Source organism: Genypterus blacodes, unplaced genomic scaffold (assembly GCF_046128005.1).
Source record: "Genypterus blacodes isolate CSIRO-AG114 ecotype Tasmania unplaced genomic scaffold, CSIRO-AGI_Gbla_v1 ptg000055l_1, whole genome shotgun sequence".
Lineage (NCBI taxonomy): Eukaryota > Metazoa > Chordata > Actinopteri > Ophidiiformes > Ophidiidae > Genypterus > Genypterus blacodes.
Genome location: NW_027466867.1, coordinates 658749 through 679051, shown reverse-complemented (window position 1 = coordinate 679051; position 20303 = coordinate 658749). Strand labels below are relative to the sequence as shown.

The 20303-nt window shown below is 50.6% G+C and overlaps 1 protein-coding gene across 1 annotated transcript in view; it reads right to left on the bottom strand.

Annotated features, from left to right (window-relative positions):
* Window positions 1-5510: 5510 nt before the first annotated feature.
* ntn2 (netrin 2) overlaps window positions 5511-20303 on the bottom strand; it is a 31757-nt gene continuing 16964 nt past the window's right edge. The window contains exons 3-7 of the mRNA XM_076151480.1: window positions 18563-18751; window positions 13857-14006; window positions 11868-11921; window positions 8734-8808; window positions 5511-8639 (exon numbers count right to left, since the gene is read on the bottom strand). Coding sequence (XP_076007595.1) covers window positions 8233-8639; window positions 8734-8808; window positions 11868-11921; window positions 13857-14006; window positions 18563-18751 — 875 coding nt within the window. The 3' untranslated portion in view covers window positions 5511-8232. The remainder of the gene's footprint in view (window positions 8640-8733; window positions 8809-11867; window positions 11922-13856; window positions 14007-18562; window positions 18752-20303) is intronic.

The following is a 20303-nucleotide window of genomic DNA, read 5'->3' as shown; positions in this document are numbered from 1 at the left end:
GTTTTCTGTGTGCCCGTCTCACATATTATGTGTGTTTTTGAGCGACTGCCCTCCTCGGTCAGCGGTGACGGGCTGCGGCGAGCCGGGCCAACGTAAACACGATGCCTTTCTTACTTTGCGGTCTGGGTTCTGCCACCTCGCAGCTGCTGCCCGCGCCGCCCGGGCCGTCGCTTGGCCGCGGCCGTCGTGGCTCCAGAAACGGGAGTAGAGGACAGGAAGTGTGGTTTCCTCTGGTTTTCCTGCAACATGTCAGGCTTTTGCGTCCAGCGGGACCCCGCCCGGCTCAGAAATGTGACAAACACACCTCGGAATTAACTTCTATTAAAAACCACTGCTTCTGACCCAAACACAGGCGCCCCTTGTGTGAATGTTCAGATGTTGTGCAACTGTTGTCGCTACTCGACGCGTCTCTGTGTATAGCTGCAATAGACGGGTCAAAGGTCAGATTCTTCTGTCTGCGTTTGCTCCACTTTGCCAGCACAGATGCTGTTGCACGACAGAAGCCTATATGCAGAGAAACGCACACATAGCCCTCCGCTCTACCATCATGCTAATGAGGTGTTTTATTGGCTCTGGGCGCGGCTGCCGAGTGGCATCTGTCATCAGAGCGTGCCCTCGCTCTGCGCCAAGGTGAGTTTATTTGGGTTGATACGTGGTGCGCTTGCCCGTATTTTCACAGGTGCCCGTGTTGTTGAACCTAGAGCCTGATTCCTGCTTTAACTGGCAGGCACAAGGCTTTGGTTGTCCAGAACTTCCTCCAGAGAAGGAGGAGGAGGAGGAGGAGGTGGGCGGGTGTGAGCCTCTCCTGCACAGAGGAAGCGTTCCCCTTCAAACTGTCCTCTCTCTTACCCCCGTTGATTATTTGGACTTGATGCTGAGTGTACCTGTGAGTAAACCTGCTCTGTGGAGAGGAGACACCCTGCCTGGACGTTCACTTCTGTCAACATTGTCCAGACTGAACAGGAAAGTCATGGAGACCTTTGCTACCTGGCAATTTTTCACATTACAAACTCCAGCATGTCAGATGTTGGCTGGTCTGGACGTGTGGCGGTCCAGCGGCCATCATTAGTGCGTGATGGCTCTCTGGGTAGAGACGCTCCCTGGCAGAGGCGCTGTCCTGGAAAACAGGCGGGGCGGGGCAGGGGGGGGGGGGGGGGCCGGGTCACGCCAGACCTCCTGCCACAGCTGCTCGTCGGAGGCTTGGTGGGAGAGCAGGTCGCTGCCTGGAGGAGTGTGTGTGTGATCATAACAGGGGGTCTGATCTTCTTAAGTCTCTCTGTTTACCTAACATGGGAGGAGATGCTGGTCAGAGGTCAGCTGGGATCATCTCTGATCCTGGAGATGCAACCAGAGGTTTTCAATGAGTTTCATGTGTGGGGTGCTTGGTGAAATCCAGACCAAGGAACTGCAAATCAATCCAGACCAGAGAGTGTTTGTGTGTGAGTGTGTGTGTGCCCATAACGTTCATTCCATTGCTCTTGGAAAATTTTGGAAATACCAATTTTACAACTTGGCAAATGTAAGATGTAGTCGCCTTTCTCCCTCTACGACTCCAAGCTCACTGACTTTCCTGTTATTTATGTGTGTGTGTGTGTGTGTGTGTGTGTTACGCTGGCACTGTCCAGCACCTCTAGCCTGATGTGAAACTCACATGTGGACCTGGGACCAAGCCTGTTCTTACAGATCCTGGTTGTTCTCTGATTTGAATGTTGTGGTCCCACCAGCAGAGTGATGAGAGAGAGATTGAAAACATATATACGTTTCTCGACACGGTGATAAAGGTTTAGACTTCCATCTCCAATTCCCTGAGGAAAAGTCTCCTTTTCCCGTTAAGAGGGAGGGAAGGATTGGGAAAGGAGAGGGGGGGTTTAAGAATTTTGGCGTAGGAAGAAGTGGACAGACTTCTTGTGGTCGTGTTCGCCTGCGGACATCCGTGCGGGAAAAGGCCCCGGTTGGACCGTGGAGCCGGATGACATCGCAGTCTGGACTCATCGGGGTTTGAGCCTCAACCATCAAAACCACACACACACACACACACACACAGGTTGAGTCACTCGCTTTACGTTTCTTCCCGTCTCCTCCATACGTTCCCTGTTCTTTATGTAGTTCTCGAATCGCTTGCCAGCTCGCTTTGGCCCCGCCCACTACCCCCCGCGGTGCCCCGTCTCTGCGTCCTCCTCCTTCACAGATAAGTAGGCGTCCCTCACCTTTCACATCACATCACATGGTAGCAATCACAGCGGGCTTCGGCAGACAAATTAGGGCAGTTAATGTAGACCGGAGATCAGCGGCGAGGCGGGGAAGCTGGTGCTAAACGCCAACAGATGGGGGCCTGATGCGGATCGGCCCGGCGCGGGGCGGTACAGTATCGCCTGGGGGGGCGTGGAGCTGGAAAGGAGCCAGATCTAAACTGAATCTTGTATTCTTTTATTGCTGAGAAATTGAGACAACAAGGAGGCTGAAACATAGCAAGCAAGCTCCACTCTGAGCAGCATTCCCACCAGTTTTACAAACTTTTACGGGAAAGTTACGCCCGAGTTGGAGCGTAACGGAGATGTTTGGAGTGAGGGTCCATTTTAAAGAACATAGAAAAGGGAAAGAAACGACTCAAAGGTAGAAAAAATGGCGTCAGAGGCCGAGTTTCTCTCTGAAAACCCGTCTTGTTTGCGACCCATCATTCCTTCCTGGCTCTGGACTTTCTTTTCCCTGGAAGTGGTAGGACGCAAAACAATCCCGACCTCCCCCCCCCCGCTCTTACCTCCAACACGTCTCTGTCTTCCGTCCATTTTATCGAGCAGCGAGCATCGGCTTCCAAAAATGAGTCAGAATTATTTTAAGTCTGCAGCGCCGCCCGCACCGGTTCAGCGCTCAATTATGCATCTTTCACCAAATGTTTGGCCCGTCGGATGGATCTTGCTCAAATGGCACATTTTCACCAATCAGTCTGTCATCACTTGTAAAGCGCGGATGAATAATGCTCTCCCAATTGTATTTATGCAGAATATAAAATGTGGAACTCATCATTACTCCCGCGTTTAGTCCAGCGGTTCCTTTGCAATTAATCTCCTTCAAGCGTCCTGTAGGTGGTGTGTGTGTGTGTGTGCGTTGCATTAGTGTGACCCGTCCCACCTGGTCTGACCTTGTAAGCTTAGAGCGCAAACCCATGATGTCTCGTCCTGTCCTCTATCTATCATAATGTCCAACCTGTCAAGCTTGTCTTTTTAAATTCTCCTCCTCGCCGTCTCTCTCTCTCTCCCCGGAGCTCGACCTAAACCGAGGCCAACGCTCTCAGGCGGGGGAGGAGGGCGGGAGAGGCTCGCAGGCCCACCGTGATCGGGGCCGAAGCGTTCACTGGCGGCCAAACGCAACGTGAAAAGTCTTTTTGAATGTCGTTAAAAGCGTTTTCTCGCACAAATATCGAAGTGGAAGTTTCACAACCAGAACCCGGAGCCACGATTCCTCTCAAAGGGACGGTAATAGGCCCAACAAATGCATCGGTGTAATTTCTGTTTGTCCATCCACACACACAAGCCTCTTAATCACACACACACACACACACACACACACACACACACACACACACACACACACACACACACACACACACACACACATTCCTCTTATGTTACAGGCTTTGAAGAGGCAGACTCATCCCCATTTTCAACAGAACCCAATCAAACACAGAGCTGAAGGGCGGATTAGGAGCAGGTTTGCGCCGCACAATGCTCCTATCAGTGGACCACACTGGTTTTAAATTACCCACAATTCCCCTTCACTCCTTTTCAATCACTCACTAGCCCAATAAAGTTTGTTTCTCCAATAAAACAGGGGAGAACGGCAAATCCCAGTTTTGTGCAACATGGAAAGTTGTCCGGGGGAATGCAGCATCGGCGTGAATTCCACACGGAAGCGTCAGAGACAGGGGTTTAGAGCGAGGGAGCGGTTTGAACTGGCGAGCGGAGAGATGGAAAAGACGGCGAGATTGAAGGATGGCAGATGTGCAATGAGCGCTAAGGTGCGGTCATTGTCACGGCATGTATGTCGGTTTTCCAGCGGGGGGGGTGGGGGGGGTGGAGTGTCTCCTCCTCACACGACAGCTGGTTTCACTCAGAGCAGAAGACGTGCAGCAGTGGAACGAGAGAGAGCGAGAGAGAGAGAGAGGGGAGAGAGAGAGAGATCGGGCCTTCACCACTGAATATTTATGATCTCGGTCTACACAGATTTCTCGCCACATTTTTTGCGGTTTTAGCCGAGGGTGGGGGGGCCGCAGCACTTGGTGACCCACACACACACACCCACACACACATACACACACACAGTCTCAGATTCACAGACAGGAGCGTTCAAAGATACACACACATTTATACTTGTAAGTCGTACATTCACACACAGGGGAGTACGTCAGAGAGATTAGAATAGAAATAGGTGGATGAAGAGGAGAAGAAGAGGAAGAAGAAGAAGAGTGGAGGAGAAGTAGAGAGACCGCATGCTGAAAAATGCTGTTGAGCTTTGAAGGTGGTAATGAGGCTCTGTTCAAAGCCAATGATGTCGCTTTGGCAGCTTATGAAAGCGTCAATACTAAGCCACACCCCCTCTTCCTCCACCTCCTCCTCATCTGCTGCTGGGTGGTGTCTGTGTGTGTGTGTGTGGGGCTTAGGCTCTTCAGTCACACCAGTGTATGGAAAACCCAAACCTGTAGATGTTCCTTTGGTCCTACAGCGTCTTCACAGGTGTTTCCACTTATTCCTCTCTTCTCAGGACGACTCTCTGCACCTGTCGTCCTCCGTACCTCCTACCAAAGAGACTCCAACCATCCTGAGCAACTCCAAACACCTGTGAGGGCTCCAATCTTACCATCATCTCAAATAGAATTGCTCGGGGAGTTCAATTTAGTGAGAGATGAGGCTTTATTGAGAGGCGTCATGCTGGGTCTGCAGTCTGGAGGCTCTGGCTTTCTGCAGTCTGAAAATGGACAGATAGGTCCTTTGATACGATCTGGACGAGCTCGGGGCCATGCCTGATAGTTCTCATACATCACAGATTTAAAGTCGACTTATGAGGTAACGGAGCCGACAAGTGGAATAGAGTCCTGGTCCCTTAAGTTTGGCTCCGATCCTGCAGCCTCATCTTTCATAAAGCCATAAATCTAGATTTCACCTGCTTGTGTGTGTGTGGGGACAATTTCAGTAGCCCTGCGGCGATGCCCGGGGAGAGCGATGATAAATGGGCGCTTTCCTGTAATTTACCTTTTAGGAGGATGGATGGCTCAGGCCTGTTTGGCTAGAGAGCAGAGACAGAGAGAGAGAGGGAGAGAAGGGGAGAGAGAGGCAGAGAGAGTGAAAGGGAGGTGTCTTCTTTCTTCTGCTCTGCGCTGGGTCTGACTCATATACAGGTTTGAGTGTGTGTGTGTGTGTGTGTGTGTGTACAGACCTAAACTCGCTCTGGACTCACTGTTGCAGACAGACGATCAACACAAGTGTCATTAACTAATAATTTATTTTTTTATCACTTACGATTAAAAAGTCAGTGGTTCATCGCCTCAAGAGGAAAATGTACAAGGCAGACGTTTGATATAAGAACACAAGTGAAGAAGAGCAGGGCTGAACTCAGGGAGGAGTCCCTTTGTTCTCCATGAAAGACTATTGGGGTGTGTGTGGTGTGTGCGTGTGTATGTGTGTGTGTATTTCCAGGCTTTAAATGTAACCAAACAGAACATGGGAGGGTCATTGTGTCAGTTCCCATCTGTAGACCTCTATGGGAACAGCAGGAGGGTTCGGTCCCATCAAGCCCGTGTCACATTTTACTCCATTCTCCTCCGTATCGTTTACAATCGGGCAGCTGTTGCCTGGAAACGACGTCAAAAACCAAAAAAAAAAAAAAAAAAGGAATATACATTCTCTGTAATATCATGAACCACATCTTCTGGTGCTGATCACCAAAGCATATGTTTCTGGTTTCTACATCCATATAACATCATCTGGTTTATACATCCGTGTACGCGCTGAGTCATCCCGGGCCGGGCGGGCGGCCGGGCAGGCGAGAGGCAGAGAGTCCACAACATATTTACACTGCGGAAACGTATGGGGGACATTGGACAAACATGTATGGATGGATGTGAAACAGATCAGAGACATTCTTCATCATCGGCTCGTCGTTCTCCTCTCTCCCTCTCTCTCTCTTTTCTTTGTTCTGGACGTTCCGGGAAGGAAAGTGAGTCCGCGTTTGACCGGGGGCTGAGACACCGGCATCCTCCAGAGAGGCCTCGCAGGCACGTAAGGCGAGCATCCATCATGCCGTGTCACGCCGCGCTCGCATACGGCAGCGGGGCAGACTGGTGCTACTGTCGCACCACCTGTCTGTCTGTCTGTCCGTGCAGCCGACACATAAATAACGTCACTGTTTGGTTCTGCGTTTTTGTGAAATTCCATCTATTGGAATTCTGCTGCGGCTATATCGCAAATTTGTCCGCTACGGTTCAGGGAGCGGATTTGTTTTGGTTTTGGATCGGTTTCGCTAATCTGGTTCAAATATCAGATGAGATGTTACGCTCTTGCTAACCGCGTTTCTTCTTGTCTTTTACTTTGACGGGGTCGAATCTCTTGCGGACCACATTCTTCCGACTTGGCGACGTCGTTTCGTCAACGGTTTACAATCAGACCTGTGTGAGTTCTTCACAGCTTGGCGCGTACATTCTCAGACACGAAGGAGCTACAACGAGAGATACACTGAGAACTTGCAGAGCGGCGTCACGGCGAATACGTGTCACGCTAAAGCAGTTAAAGAGGGAGGGAGGGAGGCGGAAACGGAGAAGATTTTGGAGCGACGACAAACCAAACACGCCGCCGCAGCCAGAGGAGCGTATAACCGCGGGGCTAGCATGACAAGGCTGTCGGCGCGCTTGCTCCCTCGCTGCTACGCTAACTTGACGTGCCTCTCCGAGCTCGTGTGTTTATCTTTTTACTCCGTTTAAATAAATCGTAATGCGCTTTACAAAATGAAATAACGGCGAGAGGCAGATAAAAGCTCTGAGAGCAACCAGACGGCTCTCTCTGCGGTCTATACGTCGCCCCCCGACTCTCACGGTCGCATAATCGAATTTAGGAACTGTCTGTGCTTATTTGGCAAAAGATGACAGCTTGGGACGTTTTTTTGTGTTTTTCGCTTTGGATCCGCGCGCTCGTGACGCTTCGGCCCTTCGCTCTGCTCGCTGTTAACATTTTGCCACGCTGAGAGAATAAAAAAACCACAAAACATGCAAACACAACAAAGCGACATGAGGACAGAAATGCGATCTGCTGCACGTCATAATACAATCAGCCACCGCTAAATCATAGCAGCCCATAGCTCCTTCAGTCTGTCAAAGTGTTCCACCGGGAACAGCACCGCTTGTTTACCCGACTTTGCTTTCTTGTTACTGCATGAAAAGAAATCTGAAGAAGCTTAAAAGGCGGCGACATCAGATCATCCATATATTGTTATTATCCGTAAAGCAAAAAAAAAAAAACCCAGTCTTCTTGGAAATATTACCGCTGTTTTGAAATTCCAGCCATTTGTCCGCATTGCTTGATCTCCCTTCCAAGGACAAAATGAAAGGCGGTGAGTCACGATGGCGGAAGCCGCGGCCTGGAAATGTGACTCACTTGCAACACGCAGGATTATGAAGTTTACCGCGAACGTTGGCACCCATGATGTGCAGATATGAGTTGTGAGGCAGCAGCAGCAGCAGCAGTTTGAGAGGTTTGCTGTGGAGGAAATGGGGTCCTTGGCTGAAACGGCGGCCGTCAAACTCTGCTGGGTAAAATCCACAGAAGGCAAACGGGAGGGGGGTTGGGACGTGTGAGGTGCTGTTGTCAGTCTCTGATGCAGGGTGAGGATGAGGAGGAAGCAGCAGGGGGGAACAGAGAGAGAGTGTGTGGACGTTTCCGCTGTGGTCGTCTGCTTTTATCGATACTTCATACCCTTTTTAACGGTCCCTTTTTAAGGCAAACCCATTGGACAAAAAGACACGTGACATTACATCGACAAAACTTGCAAAAACAATTCAAAGGAAAACAATTATACAATATACACAATGTGGCAGGTAAGGTACATGCAGTCTGTAATGTGCATTGTCTCGTGACGGACTGGAGGGGAGGAGGACAAACGTCTCAAACACCGGGTCAGAGTTTGCGAAAGTGGGTGGGAGTGGGAGGGAGAGGTAGGAAGTGACGTCTCTCTTTAGCCCCGCCCTCATCACGCTTTGCTGCACTTCCCCTTCTTCTCCTTGCGCTGGAACTTCCTCAGGCGTCGCGTCCAAACGTCCCGCCACTGGATCACCAGGCTGTTCTTATCCGCCAGCAGGCCCATGCGCTCCGCCCCGGGGCTGGAGGCGGCGGCGGCAGTGGCCCCTCCGCCCCCGGGTCCCACCCCCGGGCCCGAGGCCCCGCCGGCCGCCCCTCCGTCGACGCCGCCCATCACCAGGAAGCGCTTGCTCATCTGGATCTTGGGGCACTTGCAGGCCAGGTCCTTCATGTGCACCCACAGGATGTTGTCGCCGCGTTTTAAGGGCTCGCCACGGCTTTTGTACACCGACACCACGTTGACCGAGAACTTTGCCCAGTCGCCCACCGTCTCCATGTCCAGCACGTTCACTTGCACCGCTATGAGAGATCCACAACAAACACAATTAGGTCCCGCTCACTTTCTCAACACTGTGGCTTTATTGATCACATTAAATAATCAATCGGCACTCACCGAAATCCTTCTTGCAATACTTCTTCATGTTGATCTTCAGGTTGCCCTTGACTGGTTTGCAGTAAGACTCACAGTCTGCAAAAGAGACAAAACAAACCTTCTCACTGATGGTCAACATGACAACATGACACAAAATGGGGTTTAACACACTTTAGAATTCAAAAGGTTCCATTTTAGGACACACACACACACACACTTTCATGATTCACCCTTTCCTGCTCTGAGTCTGTTCAGCTCTGCAGTTGAGACCATTACGGCTGTAAAGCCAACGTGGCGTGACAAAACACAGTAAACTGTTACGTTCTGTGAAACCACAGTACACACACACACACACACACACACACACACACGCATAAATCACTGTTGTTGTTCCTGCTACATATTGGGAATATTAAGAATTCCGATCCATCCTTTTCATTGATTTTAAAGTAACCTGGTAGCAAACAGCCGTGTGCATGTACCCGCTGACATCTGACAAGGCTCCAAAGGAAACAGCGAGCGGGGCCTGGGCCGTGCGGGCTGATGTTAGGCTTGGTTGGAGTTTTTGTGTGCTAAAATACGACCTCTGACTAAGCGCACATAAAGGCCCCCGGCGCAACACCCGGCGCTGGGAGGCAAGTGAAACATACCAGAGGAGCAGAAAGTGTTTGGTTTGACATGTTTTCTGGGGTATTGAGGAAAGACAGAGCGAGCGGCGGTGGAAGCGGGTCATGGTTGGATGGAGGTGAATAGGCCTGGGCTGCCAGCGTGACGACCCAGACCACACACCAGCCAGATGACCTCTGCTGACCGCTCCAGTATAGGTGGAGCGGTCGTGCAGATGTCTTCGATGATCCCTCAGGGGACCGAAATCATCTCGGTTTGCGTCTCTTACTGCGTCTTTGCACGATTGTAGGCCTGAAACGCCAAACACCAGCTCAGCCACAGCCACTTGTGGCCATTCCAAAGTACAACCAGTGACTTTATATCTTTATCCAGCACACGTGTTAGATGATATCACCCTCAACGCCGCAATAAAAACACAACGTGTTGGGAAATGAGCGGGTATCGCGTGACAACATATGCAAAATCTGCCACTGGGATTAGAATAACAAGGATAAATTGTAATGTGAGAGTGAAAAATGGATTCCTACCAATACTTTATGGAAATTGGGAGATAAGCTAATTCAGGACAGCAGGAGAGCACATATGTGTGTGTTGGCTGTTCTTGTGTACTTTGTCAATTATTCTTTGATCAGAGCTCAGGGGAAATTGGGCATGAATGTTGGGAAATTCAATAAGACAAACAGAAGAAAGGCCCTGTTTTGGAATCTACAGCAGGATTGGTCTAATAGAAAGTAAAGCACTGTGTTGTATCGCTAAATCAGGACACTGTGTGCTAAGCAACGATCCAAATCAGGCATCTTGAGCGGACGCACGAAACACAAAACCCCAACAATGCCCCCAAATGTGAGGACAGACAACAAACACACAGCTGGTAACTGGACGCTGAAGTAAAATCCTTCAAATTCCGCTTCTATGAGATGCCCAAGAACACGGGCCCTGTCGTGTCGCTCGGTGTCGAAGAAGAAGGAGAGAGGGAGGGAGGGAGGGAGGGAGAGAGGGAGGGGGACATGAGGAGACCGTTAAACTGTCCAGGAGGCTCGGCCCGTATATCAGAGCGCGGGGCGGGGAGGTTTTATGAGCCGGCAAAGAGGAAACGAGGAAAGAGAGCAGACGGGATGAAGATGAAAAAAAATCTCAGTGGAGGTGTGTGTGGGTGTGTGTACTGTACACACACTGGCTTTAAGCCCCTCAAATATCATAGACTGTCCTTCTTCATTTGTAGATCATTATCGTGCATTTGCATGAGATGGCAATGGGTTTCATTAGATCATAGGCATTGTGTGTCTGTGTGTGTGTGTGTGTGTGTGTGGTATACAGTGGATAGCCTGGAGGTATCAGTGGTGAAACGCTGGCGGCGGGCCAATGTGTGTTTTCCCATGAAGACTCCCTTACTGCTGGCTGTTCACCTGGAAAAGCTCCGGGTGAATCGGCCATTGACCCAGAAGTGCCGGCCCACTGAGAACCGGCACAATTGGCTCCGGGGGACTCTGGACGCCCTCGTCCCCTCCAGCGCCTTTCATGGCGGCGTGACAAGGACAAATTGCATCTACCGCCCCCTTCCACAAAAAAAACAACACATTTCGGGGGGGCTTTAGGTTTCCGATTGGCGAGGAGGCCCGGTTCTATGGCTGCGTTAAGACCCCGGGGTAGACGGATGGTTGGGGGGGGGCGGGATGCTCGGGCGTGTTTGGTAGTGGCCGAGGTGAGCTGGCGGCGTCAACAAGCCCTTGTGTTCTCAGACGCCGCGTAAACGTTTTCCCACACACAAGAAAGAGCTGGACTGTTGCTGCTCTGGAGGTAATGAGAGGAAAAGCAGGAACCTTTTAAATGGAGGAAATGAAATGTGGCAAATATGAGAGAATTATTTGCTCTTAATGTTGTTTTTCTAATATTTCTTGGGAGGTTTTTCTGCCGTTATTGATGCTCGCTGGCTGGAGTTGGGCCTTTACAACTCCACGAGTCTCTTTGTAAATCCTGGGAGGTATGAGCTGCGGCCCGGGTGTTGATATACGCGCAATAAACCCTCTAATGAATCAACGTTTCCGAATCCACGCCGGATTCCCATTCAAACGGGGCCGGGATGACAAATACGGTTTGGGGTAATTGACCGGAGCCTAAGCTGGAGAGTCGGAAGGAGAGTCTGAACAAATCTGCAAGGGTTCCCCTCGGTCGGCAAAACTCTCTCCGTCACTTCCCAGCTCTCCCAGCTCTCCCAGCTCGTGACTCCACTCTGTAACTAATCACCTCTGCTGCTTCTCTGCTGGCCTGTTGGGTTCAGGCACAGCGAGGCTCCGCTAACTTGCGGCATGTGGTTGGGGAACCGGTGCCAAGAACACGCCAAGGTTTCTCCTTCTTCTAAAGACAATGGGAACATTTAGTGGCGCTCTTTCATTCTTCTTTCCTCACATCAAAACCTGAGCCGCACCCTGTGTTAATATTTATTCCACACCTTTAAAAACCAACCAAACCCCACAAATACTATAAAGATGTCGTTTCCGCTGGATAAGTGGCGGCGGGTTCGTACTAACCTGCAGGCTCCTCCGTGCTGCTCACCACAGCTGTCGGGTTGACCACCGGGATTTCTGAACGACACAAGAAATAGAACATTATTAGTAGTAGTAGTAATATTAGAAGATCTATACGCTCCGTGTAGACGTTGTGGTGCGAGTGATTTGGCTGCACGCCTGCTCCATTGGCACGTGCCGTCAAACAAACGCCTACATTCACTTTAAAGACCATGAAGAAGACTATGAAGAAGGAGGAGGAAGAGTCTCTCCAGTCAACAACTAGAGATTAAAAAATAGGGGTAAATACCAGAGTAGTTTCGTTTGGAAGATGACATGTGTCACACACATGGAGACACGCACACACACACACTAGATAAACACAGACAGACTGACAGGGAAACGTATTGGTGGTGAGAGGGAAGACAGGCTCAAATAAACCGTTGCATTCCTTAGATGAATGTGACAGCTTGTGTGTGTGGTGTTTATGCTCTGGAACACGCTGAACCATCCTGACGCAGCTTAAGTGGAGCCGGGTTTGACTGACGTCCAACTGTGGCTCAATTTAGTGTTGGCAGCAGCGCAGTTCAAGACAAAATTGGGCAAAAGAAGAAAGAATCGGCCGGCGAACGCGTTCTAGAACGCTCAGAGGTCGAATGGACTCGACGCTTTTATCAGCCAATCGCACATCATGAACATCGTCTAACTTTCCTTGCAGATCCTTTGACTTACGTGGCCTCGCTTAATTCGCCAAATCTGAATCGGAGCCCTTAGCCGCTACATTTTGAGAGGAGCGTTGTTGATTCTTTGTGGTACATGTATTGTTATTTAAATAGAAGATAGAAAGGTGGGCGTGCTAAATTAGCCTTGCCCTCCTCCAGCAGATGCCACAGTATCATCGCTGTGTCATCTGCATACAAGAATGGTACCAGATGGACAGATGGCAAAGGGGGGGGACTTTTTGGTTGGATCGTCTTGAGACAGATGATGGCCTCCCTCGCTGTGCCCGCTGGCTGCACTATAAAGTGCCTCTCGCCTGGTGGAATTCCTCCAGGACGTCTCGGCTAATCACATGCAACCTCCCAATACAAATGCTAATGCTAACAACAGGCCCCTCTGCTTTTTAGCGTAAACAAGAGTTACTGGAACACAAGGCTTAAGCATCCACGCCGAGGATCTGCTTTTGATCGGATTCGGAGGTTAGGGGGTTTTGAACCGACCCGGGGAGGTTGCGGGGTTCTCGGAAAGCTGTTTCCTGGCAAAAAGCGTCGGTTGCCTCCCTGAAATTATGGACACCCCACCAACAAAAACAAACAAGGGCATTGAGCTTTGTTGAAAAGCAGGAGCAGCTGCTGGAAGCCACTCCGACGTCCTTGTGCCCTGATGGCCGCATCTTGAAACGGCCGAGATGATGAAAGGGACATTCAGGCGAGGGTCGCTGCCATCATACTAATTGGCCCCTTAATGGCCTTGTTCTCTGTCTTGGGGGGACTGGGAGGGCCCCAGGAGGAGGGGAAGATGCCCTCTGTGAGACTGACACAGTTGTCATTCATGGATCCCAGTCTGTGCACGTGCTACGGACACACGCACACACACACAATCCCTCTTGTTCTATGCAAGTTTTAGCGAGTGGGGGTCCTCCATCCGTGACCGCAGTTCTTTTCTACCCGCTCGCCCCCTTCGCCATCTGCTCCGGAGCCGCATGTGAGAGAAACAACACGGCACCATGTGGCACAGTGTGGCAGCGCTCGCTACGGCGGCGCCCAGCAGCACGCCGCCGCTTTGCCTTGACGATGTGTTGCCGCGGTACCGCCTGGCACACAGTGTGGCGGGAAGTTGCCCTCCTTTCCACACGGCTGCATATGCCGGGCCACTGGTGTTGATAATTTCATAATGACACACACAGGAAATGAAAAACATGAACCATTAAACACACACACACACACACACACACTCAACAAAAAAAAACCTTACATCCGTGTGTGTGTATGTGTGTGTGTGTGTTTCACTCACTGATGCAGGGAGCCACAGGCGAGCGGCTCTGCTGGTAGCCCTTGGCGCAGCGGTTGCAGGTGATGCCGGTCACGCCGTCCTTGCAGGGGCACTGGCCTGTGGTCTGGTTGCACGTTTTGCCCGCGGCGCCCACAGGGTGGCAGTCACATGCTGAGGGGGTTAAAATGTACAAAGGGGGAGGAGAGGGGGTTGTAATGAAAGAGAGGAGAGAGAAAATAGGTAAATATTATGAAGGTAATTTGTGAAGGTAGCTGCTACAAGTCAAACATCAACAATAAGAGTTCCTCCACTGGATTCTGTAGACAGATGTTTAAATTTAGAGCAACCAGGTTGACGGACCCGGTGTGTGTGTGTGTGTGTTTGTGTCACTAAAGCCAGTTGCCCTCCTCACCCCTCACCTTGTGTCCACTCCCCTAAAATGTGTGTGTTTGGAGGCCGGTGGCTTTTATGACACACTGCTGTTTCATCGCTTCCCGAAAAAGTCAACCGATGCCCAGAAAGTGCCAACGGCAACAAGCGAAGAACTCGGGTCGCCTCTCCCTGGCAGCGGCTCGATGGGGTTCAGCTGCATGGAGGCCATTTCTATCCGAGTCACCTCCAGCAACACAGGACTTGTTTTGTTTTAAGAGCTGTAAAATACAAGACCTGCTCTGTTGGTCGGAAAAGGCTTCCAAGAGAGTTTTACAGGACGTTAAGAGAAGATGACAGGGAGAGAGGGGAGAGCAAGATATCAGAGAGGGAGCGGGCGAGCGAGAGAATGTCTGTCAGAACTGTCTCTGGTGGGCTCGTCAGCAACCTTTGGCCGCTTCACCTCCGCAAACAAAAACAGACATTTGCTCTCCCAGTCGTAAACGCAGCACTTATAGCTCATTTGGTGACACGTAAGAGCAAGTGGAAGGGTTTGATTGACGGATCTCGCTCGTTCGAAATTGTACTTTATTCATAAATGGCTGAAGGAAACGATCCTTTCTAGTCTTGTTCACTGACACCGTGCCAAACATAAGAGACAACAAATTGCTTTTCCCGTCAAATTTGCTGCAATCTTTGAAGAAATCCGATGACTCAGCTGAAACACGATCGCCGCGATTGTCTACGCTTATCAAGAAAACACACGAAAGGCTCTAAAATGACTCTTTTGGGCGGAAAATCCATGTAACTCAAACAGTTTGTTAAAGGTTCTTGCCAGCTCTCGCAGCTGCTGACACGCCGTAGTTTCGAGCCTCCGCTTGACGGAGTTGTGAACGTGTTTATTTGCGGCCGACACGTTTTTCTCTCTGCCGCAGCTATACGGTCTAAGGACTCTACCACCTGTTGGGTCAATGCGAAGGGGAAGGGGGGTTAGAGGGACTTGAAACTGACCCAGGGGTGATCACCGAGTGCGTCTGGCAGCGGGGGAAGGGAGGGATTAACGGGAAAAGCTCAGATCTTTAAAGAAGGAAGGTTCTCCCCCTTTTTTTTTGTGTGTTCCACGGGCCGGGGGGCCGAGGGGTCCGCAGGTGTCGAAGTGCCCCGGTGCGCTCCGTTTGAAGCCGAGCGCGGCGACGTAAATCTGACGGCTGGGGCGGCCGTGCAAAATCCCCACCATGTGTCTCAAAACGGGCTGGAGAAGGCGAAGCGACTGGGCCTGAAGACAACGCAGTCATCCGCATAGAGTCGGAATTTCTGACATTCCAGCTGATGAATGCTTTGCTTAAACACACTGCTACACAAGACAAGGAAAAACAACTTGTGCCTGTGATTCCATATTATCCTCATGCTGAAAGGATTTTTGTTTTGAGTACACAGGCTGATTTTGTCAAAATAAAATAAGGCGATGGCGGTTTTGAGGTTTATATCTGAGCATGAAACCATGGTTGGGACGTCAAAACACATGCTGTTTGAATGTTGAGGACAGAAACCCCCTGCACCCCCACCACCCCAGCGTTATTCAATCTGTCTGGTGGAACTCTGGTGTTGTGTGTCTCTGTCGCTGGGACGTTTAGTTATTGTTTCCTGGGCTGATGTGAGGATGATTGAGCTTCTAGCTTCTATAGTTTGAGGCAAACATCTCAAACTGCTCAGCAAGAAGCAACCAGCAAATGCCAGATCTGAAAAGGCTGCACAGGGCCATAGAATTGTGATGGACAAGTGTGTGTGTATGTGTGTGTGTGTGTGTCAGTTTCCACCCCAGCCCACACCCCCCAGGCTCTCCTCCTCCTCCTCGTCCCTGGTTTTCTTGAAGTTTTATGTGCGTCTTCAGATGTTGATGACTTTTCAAGCCCCGTCAGCGCGGCTGCAGACGTGACGGGGCACCGCGCCGGGATTTGTGGTCCTCCTGACAGGCGTTAGCACAGGTCTAACTGATTAGTGTTGCATGAGTGTGTGTGCGTGCGGGAGTTGAAGTGCTCACCAGGCACCACCTTGAGTGTAAGCATCTGTGTTAGATACATGAGGAACGTAAACCTGGTGTTTGTGTTCTTACGAGTACTAATGCAAACAATAAGTGTTGATCTATAGAGAGACCCTCAAAACTCCTGCCACACATGGATTTCTGCTCATTTCAGTCTGATTACGGCGTTAAGATGACGTGGACGTAGTGGGATAATATGATGATAGCAGAAGTTTTAGCGGGAGAACTACCGTCACGTTTCTGTTGAACTTTCTCTGTGCCTCTCCTGAAAGCAAACGTCCCCACTCTGCCTGTGGAGTTTGACATTTGAGACCGCTGAGGTTTACGTTGGCCGGCGTCGCAGTTTCATTGCCTTTTATCAATGTTCCTTGTGGTCAACGGTTAGACTGGCACAAAGGTTTGGACTTGGACTATGGGAGACCTCATCCAGGCGCCCAGACCACCTGCTGTTTTCTTTAATATCGTCGACTACTTTAATGTGTCTGATGCCGTAAAAGTCTTTGGGCGGGCGGCGTAGAAACTGTAGCGTCCAAGCCCCCTGTGGAGTTCCTGTTTGATCTGGGCCCTCGGCGCTAAATAAGTGTGTGTGTGTGTTTGGTGTATGTGGGAGGTAGTGTGGTGGAACCGCCGGGGGGGGGGGGGGGGGGGGGGGGGGGAGCTGGGAGGTGAATTACTCCTCATGCGCTCCATCAGATTGTGGCCTGATTAGAAACAGACCGCACTGCCCCTCCCCCTTTCACCCCCTCGCTCCCGCACCTGTATTTTATTGTCGTAACTCCATCTCAGACGTGACACGTGACGGTTGGAGCGACGGTGGAGGAGGAGGAGGAGGAGGAGGGAGACGACGGCCGCGCAAAAGAGAAGAAAGAAGCAAGGACGGGAAGCTGACACCGCCTGCGGAATTTGCTCCGATCAATCACGGAGTCCATACAGCCGCCCAGGTGGAGAACGACCTGGATGGTCTACTTCACATCTGGAGGGCAGTGGAGGAGGATGGAGAGAGGAGGGGGAGGGGCGACAAACACTTTACCACCTGATCTCTTTGCTTCGACAAAGGCCAAGAGAGTCGATGCAATAAAAAGGCGGCGTGACAAATTAGAAGAAAGTGTCGGCATTTCCTGCGGCAACGTTTCGGGTATCAGAGAGGCGGCTGCACATCAACAGATGCAACCTGCCTACGATATTTGATTCCCAATTGAAACACCATCAGGATTCATGCGGATGCTAGTCTGTGGCGACTGTGGCGTTTGTGCGATCGGCCCGGATGATGATGAACGGCTCCACATCTCGCCGCAACTAACTAACGACATCATTCCCGTTCCCAAACCTCCCGTGTACGGTTACGGCTTCGCTCGGCTGCAAAAAAAAAGGGCAAACTTGAGACGAGGCCAGTGGAAGGTTGTTTTTTTTTCGCCATGAAATTTTATACCCAGATCTTTCACGGCTGTGAGCGCTTGGCAGTTCCTCGCCATCGCCATTGTTTGGAATTCTCTGGAAGTGATCCCTCACCTTCGTTAGGATCGGCAGGATAACACTAAACTCCTCCTCCTCCTCCTCTCAACGTCTGCAACTGATTTGAGTGTTTTCCTCAGCAACAAATACAGGAAACCCGTGTTGTTCTTGTAACGACTCCAGCCAGGGAGAGAAAAATCCACGGCGAATATTAAAAAGAAAAAGCTAAATAAATCTTTCCCCCGATGAAGCGGCGAGGTCAAGTGGCGATGATGCGATGTGGTCTGTGGTGCGGAGGGAAACATTCTAGACGCGCAGCATCAATCAGTTTCTCTCTCCGCTGCGAGGCAGAAATGCCAGATATTTCACCGTTACCATGGCAGCTTATGTTTCCAATCACGACTTGTTTTACATTTTACGCTTTCTCATTTGCAACTGAACATCGCCACTTTGTTCCTTTATGGCTTATTGATCTATAAACACGCAGAATGAAGTACCTTAGTGGGATTTTAAGTTTCTGACAGCCAAAGTCACACTCACACCAGCTGATTGGATCGTGTTTACTCTGGCGTCGGAGGGGGACTTTAGAATCTTGACGCTCGATTAAATCTCACGCATTTCCCTTGACAGCACTGACTCTGATCAAACTAGGGGGCTATTACGAGGGCCGGGTGGTTATTATGGCAAAACCCCAGGGCCGAGTTGAGACCTGCCAAGCCAGCTCTATGAAGTGGAGCGCCAGAATACCACGAGTTGAGAAAACAGCAGACAAGAATCTTAGGAACACCACTTTCCCTTCACAGATCAAAGGAGTTGATGAAGCGTTTTATACTTTAAGAGCTTTGAGTTTTGGTTGGACTCGTACCTTTGCAGGCCCGTCGGTTGCTGATGGGCCGGGCCAGGTCTCTGTAGAAGCCCTCCTTGCAGTAGTGGCAGTGGCGGCCGGCCGTGTTGTGGCGGCAGTTCATGCAGACGCCACCGCTCTTCCTCCCCGACAGCTTGTACAGCTCCATGTTGAAGCGGCAGCGGCGGGCGTGGAGGTTACAGTTACAGGCTGTGGGAGGAAGAGGAGGGAGAGAGGGAGGGAAAGTGTCAGTTGTGTGATTGCATCAAAATGGACCAAATGAAGTCAATCTACCGGAGCGGAGGGAGATTTTTCTTGGCCGCCGTTCCAGAACTCATCGATCAAACGCGTGATATTTGCAGAGCTCATTTTCTCCCATTTCATAATTGATGAACTCAGCTTCCCTCTTGGCCCGTTAGTTATTAATCACGGCAGAGGGAGAGAGACGTTAATTTCATGAATGGCTGATTAGCGAAAGCCTCCTGAGATGTATTGCGCAGTGTCTGATCCGGACGGAGGGATGGGCCGGAGCTAAATGAGGCGACCCAGGACGTAGGAGACGTGAAGAAGTTCAGTCCCATCTGCAGCTCCGCTCTCCTCTAATACTCATCCGTCCGACTCCGCCTTCACCCGGCACACGCCAGCTTTCCATTCCTGCTCAATCCGGTTCCTCCGCCGGTTAAATCAGTGTCAGACCTTGGACACTAAACTCCGCTTGGCCGCGTCTTCAAAGACTTTAGGGGGATGAGACGGACAACAAGGGCCAAACCCGGTTGACCACAAGATGTCAACACTTACGAATCTTATTAAGGTGGAGTCTAATACGATGTCGGTGTGTGTGTTTGTGTGTGTTTGTGATGGAGAACGCAACACAACAATGGCAGGATAAGCAGAGACAGACGGAGGAAGACAGAGGCAGACAGAAGAAGACCTCGCGTGTGTGTGTGTGTGCACTCAGAGAAATATACTTAAAAATGGATTCACTGATATTTTTAGCGGCGCAGCATTCTTCCTGTGTTACTTGATCTTATAAATAGCAGGCAGACAGCAGCTCCGACTCCAACCTTACTTTTATTTCACATATTTTAATGGAATCGTCAATCAATGGAGACACGATGAGACGACGAAGAAGAAGAAGATGCTGATGAAGTCTTTTACATGCCGGAATGAATAATAACAACGCTTCCATTTCTGCAACTTTCCAATCACATAACATTGCGTAACATTTGGGAGAGCAACCACTTTGTTGCGGCGATGGAAGCTTTAAGCGTAAAAACCAACCCGGTGACTTTCTCTTGAACGTTATGTGGAAGTTATTAGGTCGGTTCCCGTCTCCGCTGCAGCCAAGGTCACTTCTACCATTACATGTAGCTGCACAGCATCAAATATGAGCGTCGTGACTGATCAAAACAATTTCCTCCTAATAGGTTTCCGATGGCTCGGGAATCGCTCGAATCCACAGCGGCCGAGGTCAAAGCGGCAACGTGAGTAAGGCGAGATACGGAGCGCTGCACCTCCATCTGAAACTGAAAGGGAAGCCTGGCACCCGGGTCGGGAAAGAGGCCCGCTTTTCCCTGCTTACAGACCCCTGGAAAAAAAAGGGGAAGAGGAGGGGGGGTGGGGGGGGAAGGGGGCAACATTCCCAGACTGTTTCCCCAATTCCATCTGGTTATTATGCAGCTCAATTTGTATGGAATTCTGCAGCTAATGAAACTGTGTTTTGGATATGAATCCCCTCATCAGTTCTATAGAGATGCTGCAG